The sequence below is a fragment of the Eleutherodactylus coqui genome, chromosome 6, assembly GCF_035609145.1.
Source record: "Eleutherodactylus coqui strain aEleCoq1 chromosome 6, aEleCoq1.hap1, whole genome shotgun sequence".
In the NCBI taxonomy this organism is placed as follows: domain Eukaryota; kingdom Metazoa; phylum Chordata; class Amphibia; order Anura; family Eleutherodactylidae; genus Eleutherodactylus; species Eleutherodactylus coqui.
Genome location: NC_089842.1, coordinates 106297445 through 106309629, shown reverse-complemented (window position 1 = coordinate 106309629; position 12185 = coordinate 106297445). Strand labels below are relative to the sequence as shown.

The 12185-nt window shown below is 46.3% G+C and overlaps 1 protein-coding gene across 1 annotated transcript in view; it reads right to left on the bottom strand.

The window, feature by feature from the left end:
• The window catches only part of CAMTA1 (calmodulin binding transcription activator 1), a 1430009-nt gene extending 1419111 nt beyond the window's left edge, over positions 1-10898 (bottom strand). The window contains exon 1 of the mRNA XM_066607351.1: positions 10132-10898. Within this exon, the coding sequence (XP_066463448.1) occupies positions 10132-10195 (64 nt within the window). The 5' untranslated portion in view covers positions 10196-10898. The remainder of the gene's footprint in view (positions 1-10131) is intronic.
• Positions 10899-12185: the final 1287 nt, after the last annotated feature.

Here is a 12185-nt window from a genome sequence, read left to right as displayed (position 1 = left end):
AATGGGATCTATAGAGCAGATTTTCATAGCACTTAGTGAAATTTTAAGGACTTAGGCCGGTTTCACACGAGCAATCGCGATATCACCACGAAATAAACAAACGACACAATATTGCAATTTTGCTCATTAGATGTCTGAACGCCAACGCTGCTTTTTGTTGCAAAAACATTGCTGCCCCTTGTGATTTTCACGTGAGAAAGACAATAGAACTTTCTAATGTTAAAAACGCATCGGAAGAAAAATCGCAAATGTGAAGGAAACTATTGAAAAACATGGGTTTCATAATTCTGCGTTTTCAGACTCTCACATCATGCACTTGTATAGCCCATGTGAAAGCGGCCTTAGGCTAATTTCACATGGGCGAGCACAATACGAGGCTGTGAATCCCGCTACAATGTTGCGCTCCCCACCATGTGAATTCCCCAGGAATGTGAAATGGCTCTATGCGAAAACAGCCTCGCATTACTTTGGGGATGAAGGAAACCTCTGCGGCAGAGGATCGCAGAGTTGCTCCCATTGCTTTCCATGGGGCAGGTGCGGCTGTCGCCGGCCCCATTGAAAACAATGGGTGGTGCGATGCAAGATCACGCAGTGAGATAGCACATGCGATTTGTTTCCTTCATCGCATCACGGTGCCTTGCAGGAAAACATTGCTAATGTGCATGACCCCATTCAAAAGAATGGGGTTCATATCTGTGCATCTCGCAAATCTTGCGCGATTTTGATGCCCGTGTGGAGCCAGCCTTAATGATATCCTGCTCCAATAAAAAATATCCAATGCAATTTTCACTGAATGTGATCATGGAGCTCGGTCCAACCAAAGCTGTGCTTGAGCCCTGATCAAAGTATATATGCCAATACACTCATATGCTAACCATTTATTTTTACAAGGGCAGCCATAGGTGGCTTTATAACAGTATAAGCACACAGCTTCATATTTGTGGTGAACCACTTCCGGGCATAGCCTAATGCCGCATTGTACATGAGTTTGAGACATTAAGAAAAATAATACATCCCAGCATGCAATGCAGCATAGAGCACCGCCTGCATCATATTCTCCCATGTAGACGGATCTCAGTGGCAGCCAATATTAATTAATGCAGCTTTGAATGTGACTAGAGAGAACAAGACAAGATCAGTGCAAGATGTATTTGTGAAACAACATGTAGATCCAATCCAGATACAACACGCACCATGAAGGGAAAGGAACGCTTCAAGTCCAGGAATGCAACTGTGGCAAAAGTGGATTCTTTTTAGAAAGCACCAGGAGCTGGAGAGTAACGACGTCTCCCATACTAACTAGATTGAGCTGCAGACTACCGGCCCGCACATCACACGGTGTGGCCCATAAAAACAGAAAAATCATTATGTTTTCAGGCAGATATTTACATCTAAAAATAGACAAGTTGTACTTTTATTTAGCTGGGATATCTCGGCCAGCCAGGAGAAACCTCTGAGACCCCACATTAATTACAAACAATATGAAATCCCTGGTAATTTTATGGGTTTCTTCATGCTCTCTGCACTTTATATTCCCCAAGGAGCCAACATGGATCATAAAATTTTACTGCGCACCACACCAAATCAAAAATGATCTTTGTCATCCACAAGTCTTTTTTTTTGTAAGTTTTCATATCCTCCGAGACTTCCAGACTGTATTTCTGAGCTTAGCTGTAAAGGCAGTGGATATTCACAAGCTACATCAAATGACCAAGTAAAGACCGGAGGCTTCTATTAATGTGGCCGTCACTATGGAGATCTATGTCCAAGTTAAAAACTTTAAAAAAAAAAAAGAATAAATAAAAAGAAAAGAAAAAAAAATAACTTAAAAGCAGTCAATGCCAAGAAAGTGTTTTTGTAGTGACACATATGGATCTTTTCCCTCCGGCTGTCTTCAGGCACTTCTGATAAATACTTAAATGTCTCCGCTTTGGACAATCCCTTTTGTTCGAAGGATCCTCTGACAATAAGCCGATGTCCCGATACTGGGAACGCCATTGATCAGAAAGAAGTTTGGGGGGGGACCTGGAAGCAAGTATTCAATTCCCTGCAGCGCCACCACTGGAAGAATGAAGCATGACAAAAGGCTCACTGAAGTCAATGAGCTGTCCAAGTAATGCATGAGCATGCTGGATCCTCCGGAGCAAGAGACGCTCAACTTGTAGCCACTCTCGTCTCAGGCTAATTAATGTGGAACATCCTGCCCCATACTCATACGAATGGAGCGCTGGCCGAGAATGTGCATCGGCTGACAGAAATACCTGAGCACTCGCCACTTTGTTATCTCCGCAGTCCCACTGAAAGTGAATGGTACGTTAGGGCAACCAGCGCTCCATTCAGTCTCCTTTTCACTGTGAGGAGTACAGTAACTCTGTAGTGAAAAGGAAGAAGAAATGGGACTCTAATTTCAAGATCAGCAGCGAGACCCCCACATCATCCCCTTGTAATCTTCGTACAACCTCTTTACCGTACCATATAAAATACTTTAGAACTTCTAAGTGGAATGAAATGGGAAAAACTCACGTCTGTTTCATCTGGCGGAGGTGGTCTTGTTTTTAAGGCGTATATACTGTGGCAAAAATTACATGATACCTTTATTCTGCGGGTCAGTATGATTACAACCATACCAACATTAGTTTTGTTGAAAATAATGTATTATAAAGAGCGAGGTTTTTGGGGGGGGTTAAATCGCCCGTGTGTATTCGGCCTAAAAGGAACGTTCACAAAAAAAAAAAATTCACTGGGTTCAATAATTGGTCCACGTCATTCATGAGAGGGGCACTCCCCCACCCTAAGAGTGATGACTGACAGGCAGCTTTGTATACATGTATTTACTTCCATATAGAATGGGTAGCACAGCAGAATCAGACTACACGGGTTTGTTTTCAGCCTGTAGCCATGGAGACACATAGGTCTGCATAGGAGCTGTATACACAAAGCACTGTATATAATCAAGTCTATTTTCAAAGTTCCTCTTTCGTTATCCTAGATGTGATGAAAAAAGTCTGCATCCTCCTAGATAGCTGGCGCTCTGTAATACTCTGCATGACACGCATGGCTAAGCTGAAATCCACTATATTTAGTCATTAACCTCTACAACGCAAAAGCCTTTATGTTATCTATTGCAAAATTCCTCAATATTAAGTTTCTAAAACTCCCTTCTGGTAACACTCATGCCACGGGATCTTCCCTTTTAAAGCTATCACCTTCCTGTGAGTCTTCGCAATATCTGCCATTTTGGCATATTATCCAGCATTCAACAAGATAATTGCATAATTACTCTGGTATCTAACACACAAAGCAGTCTGACCTTTTTGATGATGCATGGCAATAGCACAAAGGGATTTATATCCCCCATTTTTTCAAGCAATTATTTCCTCTACAATAAAAAATCCCAGCACCCAGGAGAGCCAAAAGGCAGCAGCACATGACAGCGGGGTCTCCTCTCAGTCGCTGAAATCCCCCCATCCGGACTGTAAATACACCTTAGAATTAACTATAGAGATAAATTACTACAAAAGCTGCTGCTCTCACTACAAACTACTTTGCAGGGGAGTAAAAGCAGTCAAACTTCTGGTTGAAGAAATAGTGAGCCTGCTGTAAAGCTGAAGGCAATCTATTGTCCCCTGTTATCAGCCATTTCAGATCAGGGAGAGGCTGACTGTACTGGTCATCAATAAGATAACTGACAGGAAACCCTGGAAAAATCCACGTATCCCCACGTTATCTTTTACAGCTGCTGTAGTGCTTTAATAACCTGTCAACTTTAGGTCGACAGCCCTTTAAGACGAGACAAAGAACTCTTGAAAAACAAAGAAATTGGATCTTAGATGATACATTGAGCACCAATTAGGAAATCAAGTCAGTATTTCATATAGTCTGATCTTTTTGCCGTAAACCATAACCAAAAAACGGAGCACTTCTCTCCCCAACATCGAAGGGGTCTTCAAAGTAGAGAGATTCCTTACCTATCCACAATTGGGATTGGGGAGAATCCAAGCAGTGGTGCCCCAAGCCAGATATTTGGACTATACTACGGATAGGGGAACTGCGTATCAGGCCACTGTCAGACAAGCGTATTGTAACACATCCATATGGATCCACATTAGCACCATATCACTATTTCATAAGTATAGGTTATTTTCTACTGGACAAATACTGATCCATGTTTGCCCAATAGAAAATAATAGCAATACAGGGGCAAAAATGAGAAAAACAGGCCATGCTGCATGCTTTGAAAGCTGTGAAAAAATACATCCATATGAATAAGTAGAGTTACATTAGCTTCATATTACGGTCCGCAAAACACGGAGCTAAAATACCATTGTCTGAAAGTGGCCTGAGGTGCAGAAGAAAAAGGGGGAAAAACTAACTGGCTGATAACAGGGAACAACAGCTTATACCAAATGTAGAAATGATCGACTTCAGGTTTAGAATGTTTAAAAAAGCTTCTTAGTAAGACCTTCATCAGTGGATAGTCAAGTCACACAAGGAGGGTCTATAACGATGAAAGTTGATGGACTTTGTGGGTTCAGTTATTAACCTGTCACACTGGAAAAATAATGCTGGGAAAAAATGGGCTGACAGCATGACAGGTTTATGGGTCTAGTTATCTCCTGGCCTGCTCTTTAATAGCTCCAACAAACTCTCTCCTGTCATTAAGAAGGTCTGAATCCAATAGAGTATTTCCATCAGACACTTTCATGGCATATCCACAGGAAACGCAGGTCCCATGCACATCTCCAGTTCTGCCGTCCTCAGCACCCAAATTATGGTAACAGCTCAGCTTGCTGTCCTACACTATTTCCAAAACTACCACAGTCTTTTATAGGCATTACAGAGACAACGCATATGGAATGAGAAAGATGGAACGATGCCTCTACAGCGCCACCTATTGGAAGGCAGCATTCCTGCAACCCTTGTAACAATGACTAGAATATAAGCCAATATAACCATGTCCAAACAGACTGTTTCGGGGGTTTTGCCCTCCATTAGTGTGCTGTAGGTATCTGGCCTGGCAGGAAGCCTATGAAGCAGGTCGGGGTGGGTGGGGGTAAGGATTCTCCTTAGGGAAAGCATCCAGTGAGGAGACTTATAAGGCCATCTATGCTCCACTGGGAAATTTAAAAATGAAAAGATGGAGCAATATAGCTCTGCAGGGCCACTTATAAGACAGCATTCCTGCAAGCCAGCAACCTGTTGCACGCTGATGAGGGGCAAAACCCCAGTAACAGTCTGTCTGTACATGGGCATCTCTTCCTTCTGGAGAAAACTCTGGTTTTGGCTCATATACCCAGTCCTTGTTAAGAGGCTTGTTAAATGGTCTGACATTGATTTACAGTAATGCTGCCTTCCAATAGGTGGCGCTGCCGAGGTATTGTTCCATCTTTACATTTGCATAAATTCCCCAGAGGAGCATGGATGGCCTTATAAGTCTCCTCACACCTTCTATGTGCCCTCCTTAAGAAGAAACCATTTCCAAGAAACAACGTATTGATGTTCGCTCAGCTGTTTATGCAAGTCCCGGCCACCCTATGGGCTGTGGACCAGGAACGCATAAGAGGCACGAGTATCCCAAAGATGGGACCAGAATCTGTTAGAACAAACTTTCTTGTCACATCCACGAGATAGTCTCAGAAGGGAATACCTATTTAACCCATTAACAACCAGAGTGTTTCAGTCCTAAAGGAGCAGACACTTAGCAATTTTTAGTGGTTTAGTGATAACTTTTTTTTTTTTGCTGAGAGCTACCAAAATATTCTTCACCCAATTTCTTTGTGACACAGAGGGGCTGATTTCTAATATTGATATATTTCAGATTTTTTTCTCTTCAATTTCTAGTTCTAAACTCTTTAGAATATGCTGACAGAAAATAAAGCCTAAATCTGCCTTCTCATCTGCGGCGGGGGTTCAGGTTTTCTGTTCCGTTCGGGGAGCAGGGAAGGGGAATCCCTTGCCCTAACAGGTCAGTTTTATGATGGCCCTGAACAGCGACTATAATGGGGTCCATTCGGTTTCTGCTCAGCTTACCGGAAGAAAAAGCGCTGGGGTTCCAACATAGGTGTGAAGGCGGCCTTCCAATGGTCTCTTCATTTTGTTTTGGTGGCTTTGGCTTGGTTTAGCGTGGGCAGTGTGGTTTTATTTTTTCAATCTAGATTTGCATTTACTTTTACAAAAAAAGGTCCTAAAAGATCTTTTGGGGAACATTCACACTTTTTTTGTTTTGCACTTTAATGCCTCATGCCAACAGCCGGGTCAAATTCCGACTGCAAAATCTCACAGCGGAATCAGACCCGGTGCCCCCCGGAGACCCTATACTCACCTATCAGGATCTGCGGAGGGTGTTTCAGCCGGCATATATGTGTAGTGCAGGGTATGATGCTGCAGTCATGCCGGCAACTACACGGACCCACGCGACAGACGGCTTCCCATGACTGCATTGGAGCCGTCCATGTGAGTTCCCGCACAGAATATAACATGCTGCGATTCTTCCCCGCCAATGGAAAATCGCAGTTGATTTCCGCTCGTTGGCAGGGAACAATCTTTTAACATAGCATGTATATGGACGGACATTGCTGCAGAATTCGCGGGGGGCATCTGGCCGTGAATTCTGCAGCAATAATCCGTCCGTGGGCATTGGGCCTTAGACTGTAATTGGAACATCCATAGGAGAATAATTTTCAGGGGTAAACAGCACCCCATGGTTACATTAGTCCCCAACAGAGCTGGGTTTGCTGTGACCATACAGCCCTGCCCAGCGAACTTGCGATCACCAGGTCAGTTAGAAGCAGTAATGCCGCTGCTCCTACTCACCGAGCACTGGAAATACCGGAGAAGACAAGCAACTATTGGGGTCTCTACAGACTTACAACCTGTGCCCCCCAACATCATAGTTACAAGGCTATTTAATGCTTGGCCTGATGGGGTAGAGCACGACACAGGGATACTTTCTATAAAGGTATTTTCTAATCCGCCACGGACCTTCGTTCTAAGATAGCCAATGATCCTAGAGACAAATTTGTAACTATAACGCATTTCTGTTATATCCAATGAATATGCTAAAAATATGTTTCCACTGGGAATCCCTCTTTAATACACTTTCGAATTCTTGTACCCTGCGCTACCCCTGGAGGCTGGACACTAGACATAATACATAGTACCATCTCTGCCTGTCCCTTTAAACCTATGGAAGCTACCTACTAAAACTATTAGCACAGAAACCATGAAGCATACGATTGCTCTACTTGCTGAATACACAATATGTTCGTATCTTGTGCCGCAGCCCACCAGCGGTGCAACATTTGCCGCAAAATGGCGAATTAGAAAAACCACGTAGATGCAAAAGTCCGGATGCGAGCTCTCCCTCTCCCTGCTCTACGTCAGCCCTAACAAATCAGCAGGAGAGACGAGCCGTCTGCCCAGCATTAAACAATCCCGTTTGCCATTTCGCAATCCGTTCATAAAACGACATCATTTAAGGTAATTAACGAAATGCTAAAGTAGATATTTATCTGTGCTGATGGTTCCGATACGGAGCGATGTATAAATAATTGATATTAATGTGGAGCGGGCAGGACTGACACAAGGCAGCAGATGACTGAGGGAAGGGATTCCCTGCTTTACATTCAGCACCTTGGACAGCAACCAGAAAAAAAAAAATCTTCGCACAAGGTGCTCCTCATCAAAATCCACCTCCGTTACCGGAGACCAGGGCTCTCCAACCTGCTGCTCGTCAGTTAGCGCAAAACTACAACTCCCAGCATGGCCTGACAAGCTGTCAAAGCATGCTGGGAGTTTTAGTTTTGGAACAGCTGGGGAGCCGCAGGTTGGAGACCCCTGCCACACACAGAATACCAAGCAACCAACATGATGTCACTCTACCACTTCAGCCCATTCCTGCCAGCTTCTACCATAGGGCTTCCAGCTTACAAGTAGGGTCTGGTAGGATTTAACCCTTACCTTGCATTATATAGCATAATATAATGACAGAAGAACTGACAGCTAGAGAACGTGACCAAAGACAGTCACTGCCACCCCATAGAACACGATTAAGGGGCTTCGTAAAATTACCTACAACCTCTAAATCTGTATAGTTAAATGCCAGCAACGGTATCTTCAAACTACGCCATAGAATATATACAGCCGTGGCGGCTTACGCGTTTCTGTCTCCAGGTATTTACATGCAGGTAGGAGTGGGGGGGGGGGGTGCAAGGAATTCACTGGGCCAGACAGAGCTGCGAACAAATAACATCACAAGCGAGACGATTGCAGCAATGTCTGCTCCGAAACGCGTACAGAGGACAACTGGGACGTTTCAGTGATCGGAAACCCAAAATCTTTTAAAACTTTTCCATCTGCGTTGTTAAACCGCAATATTAGTTCTAAGGAAATTATTATTATCTATGCCAGCGAGCGGCTCTGCCGTTTTATTTTCCTGCGTCGTCACCACCTCATTTATTTACTAGACATGTAAGGAGCACCTACTGACGTAGAGATGGAGCAAAGCTGAATGTTAACCCTTTCTTTGGCATACCAAGGTAATGCAGCAGAATCACCTAGTCCTATGAGACAAGAAACAAAAGCACATTGTGGTGTTGACAAACTCTGCTCTGCTATATCACAAAAGCGTAGGTCAATACGTTCCAAGCCAAGACTACAGGCTTGGGTCCGGGCTCCTGTTATCTGGACCGCGGACTTGATTTCAGCCATGCAGTCTGCCTCTAAATCTACATATTCAATTATTTAGTAATTATTGTGGATACGTACGTATATATTATATATATAGAAAGCTCTTGATGGCTTGGTGTTACCACGGTGATTTCAGTAAATGCTCGGCTGAACCCAGGCACATAACTATACAAGCTGAACGAATGCATTAAGAGACAACACTGTCTTGTATCCTTAAACAAATGGGGGATAAATGACAAAAATATATATATTTATCCTAAAAAGTAAAACCAGCACCATTAAACCAAAAATACTAGAACAAACCCTTCCCTTTGGATACAACATTTCTCAGGACTTTACTAGTGATGCCCAAGTCCTACCCAACCGTCATCATCCTCATCATCCAAGAGAGTTCAGAACTGGGAAATACCATATAAATATAGGAGAGCACGTCAATACTCTATCACATGGTGAGGAGAATTAATCGAACGCGCCAATTAAAATATACTTTGTGGTATCTGAAGTTAAAATGCAAATGTGCCATTTTTCCGGAAAAAAAAAAAAAAAAAAAAGAGCATTTGGGGGGAAAAAAACATCATCAGCATGTCTATGGTGGCTGCGTCTTGATAGTACATCACTACCCCCTTGTGGATTTGAGATATATTGTTACCTCAGCTTATTGAATTATCTCTTATTTATGTTGAGCTCTTAAAAAAAAAAAAAAAAAAAAAAAGAATGAAAGATTCCTATTTATTAAAAACGTAAGATAATGTTAACGAGGACTGGCGAGAAAGGCCGCATGGCAGAAGAAGAGGGGAAAAAAAACGCCATAGGCAAAGTAAATGGACATTAAATAGTAAATTGGGGGCATAAATGTGCTGTGATATAAAAAAAATGACAAAGATTCTATAGTAAGTTACATATTTAGGAGATATGGAAACAATGTTGCAATCAGTCCCCCTAGAATGAAGCCTGGAGAGAGAGGCTGCAATGTAGACAGGGAGCTTATTTAAATAGACTGGCTTTAGATGAACCCGTCATATATATATAAGAGGGGGCTCACTTTATGGCGACGCAAAAAAATAAATAAAAATGAAATAAAATGCGGTTTTGCAATGATGGGATACGCCGGGATGGAGAGGAGCAGTAATGGCTGGAGCGGAGGAGAGGAGGAAGCTTCCACGGTACATCGCAGCAGTCCAGAGCGTCTGGAGGTGCCATGTGCTGCTGTTTTGCAGTTTGTAGTAAACTTGATGCTCATTTTGTGGAAACTTTGCTGGATTATCAGAGGAGATGATCTAAGAGCTCCTTACACTACGGACAGCCACAACGTGCCCCCCCTGCCAGGGGTGAGCTGGCACAGCTTATTAGCAGAGCCCCCCCAGATACAAGCCATCAATACAAATGAATGCCAACCCCCCTCATGCCATGATTGGAGCTGCGAGCAGGTGGGTGACCATTTACCATACTTTCCAGGTGTCTGGCGCCGACTCTGGTTGCTTAAAGATCCTTCCACGAGGTTATTCATGACGAAGACGAGGCGATGAGGATGATGATGGTGGTGGTAGTCGTCCAAGGAGCCAATATCAGATACCCCCCCGTGCCAGGCGAGGAAACATGCCAAGGGCCCCCTCCGCTTGTGTTAGAAGGCGTGCAGGTGAGTAAGGCGAGGAGTTACTGAAGGAGGAGACGGGACTTACGAGGAACGTCTTGGAGACCACCAAGTCGTTCTTTAAAAAGATAGAAGACTAAAGAAATTGGGAGGCGGGGGCTTACAAGGAGGTGAGTAAGGGGGTCAGGAGATACAAGACGTCTTGGAGAAGGGGGTACGCTGAGGGAGGGTGACAAGCGACGTCTTAGGTAAGGTAGTGGATGGGGGGCGGAAGTTTCGGGGTACAAGAGAAGCCGGGCGACCAAGACGACGTTGGGGTGGTAGAAGCCAGCGATGCCGGGACGTGACCCTCCGGTGACCCGGTCACCCCACGATGATGGTAGACCCCTGTAGGCTCAGATGGAGGTGACCCCACAAGGCTGCAGGTCATAGGCAACACGGAAGAGGATGAGGAGGGGGATGCCAGCTGCTGACCCCTGGCTGACCCAGGTGGCTATCACCCCAAGATGTTGGCAGCCCCCCTGTGCTTGGGCTGGAGACCCCGTGCTTGTTGTAGATGGGGGGGTGACAGCAGCAGCTCCCCCCCAGCCTCCTGCTCCTCAATGTGTCCAAGTGTGAGGGGAGCGGTGTCAGTAAAGTGTGCCCACTCCTCCTGCTGCTGCCGCTGCCTCCTCACACACAGCCCTCCCCTTCTCCTCCCAACCGCCTCTCTCCTCTCTCCTCACCTCTCACACCCGCCTGTCTCCGCACAGCCCTCCCGGCTGCTTCCGCTCACACCTCACCTCCCCTCTCCACAACCCCCGGCCTCGGGCAGCACACACAGCCCCACACAACGTGTAACGTTCCGCGCTCTTTACCTTCCGGCTTGTTCTCGGCAGCCATTTCCCCTCCGCGCGCCACATCCTCTCCTCCTCGCCACCGGTAACAACCAAAGCGCGCTCCCGCGGCCGGACAAGATGGGCGGGGCCCTAGAGCTCCCGGTCACGCCCACCTCTACAACGATCCTACCAAGGCGTTACGTCACTCATATTGCTTGACAGCCCGAAGGACCAATGAACGGTGTAGTTGGCAGCGGAGGCGCGGACAGCCTTACGTCACGGACCGTGTTGACTATTCGAGCTACGCCCCTCGCTATAGTGCCCTTCAGCCACGCCTTCATGCAAGAGTCTGATTGGTTGAGGTTGGGGACGCCCGTTCAACCCCTAAACAAATGTAGTGATTGGTCGGTGTGGAAGGCAGCTCGCGCGCTTCAGCCAGTCATGTTTGCAGAACGTCTGCGAGGCGATATCCATTGGCTGGAGCAAGTGAAGAGGCGGAGTGGAGGTGGAGCCAAAGGGGAGCCGTTGACCAACTGTGGTGCGGGACGGGGTTGGGGAGCTGTCATGGCCGCGCCCTCTCTTGGAGCTGTCACACGTGAAACGCTGCGAGGTCGGCTTGTCCGCGCTGCCCCAGAGGGCGCGCTAAGCGGCGGGCTGCTCTCCTCGGGGGGAGCGGCGCCTCTGAGGACGCACCCCCTCAGTAATGACCTCCGTGGAGCGGTCAGACCCCGAGTGGGACGGCCCCGCCCCTGTCTCATTCCCCGGCGTGGTCGTTCACGTGTGTGTCCCCGACAGTGTGCAGACAGGGGGCTCCTCCAGAGGCAGCGTGGCGTCCCTGTAACCCTAGAAACCACGGAGCGGCGCCTGCTGCGGGGAACGGCTGGAGATCAGCGCGGAATAACTAGCGAGAGGACAGGGAGACCTTGTTACATGAGAGCCGGCGAGGAGCCCGTGTGTGCAGGACCTCCACACCGGGCGACTGGTCGGTCAACTCACACGTGTAAGCATGGCCACGGACCGGGTGAGGAGCCCGAAGTTGTTTGGTTTTCTGTCCCCTTCCCTCGCTGACGCTGGTGCCTGCAGCCTTT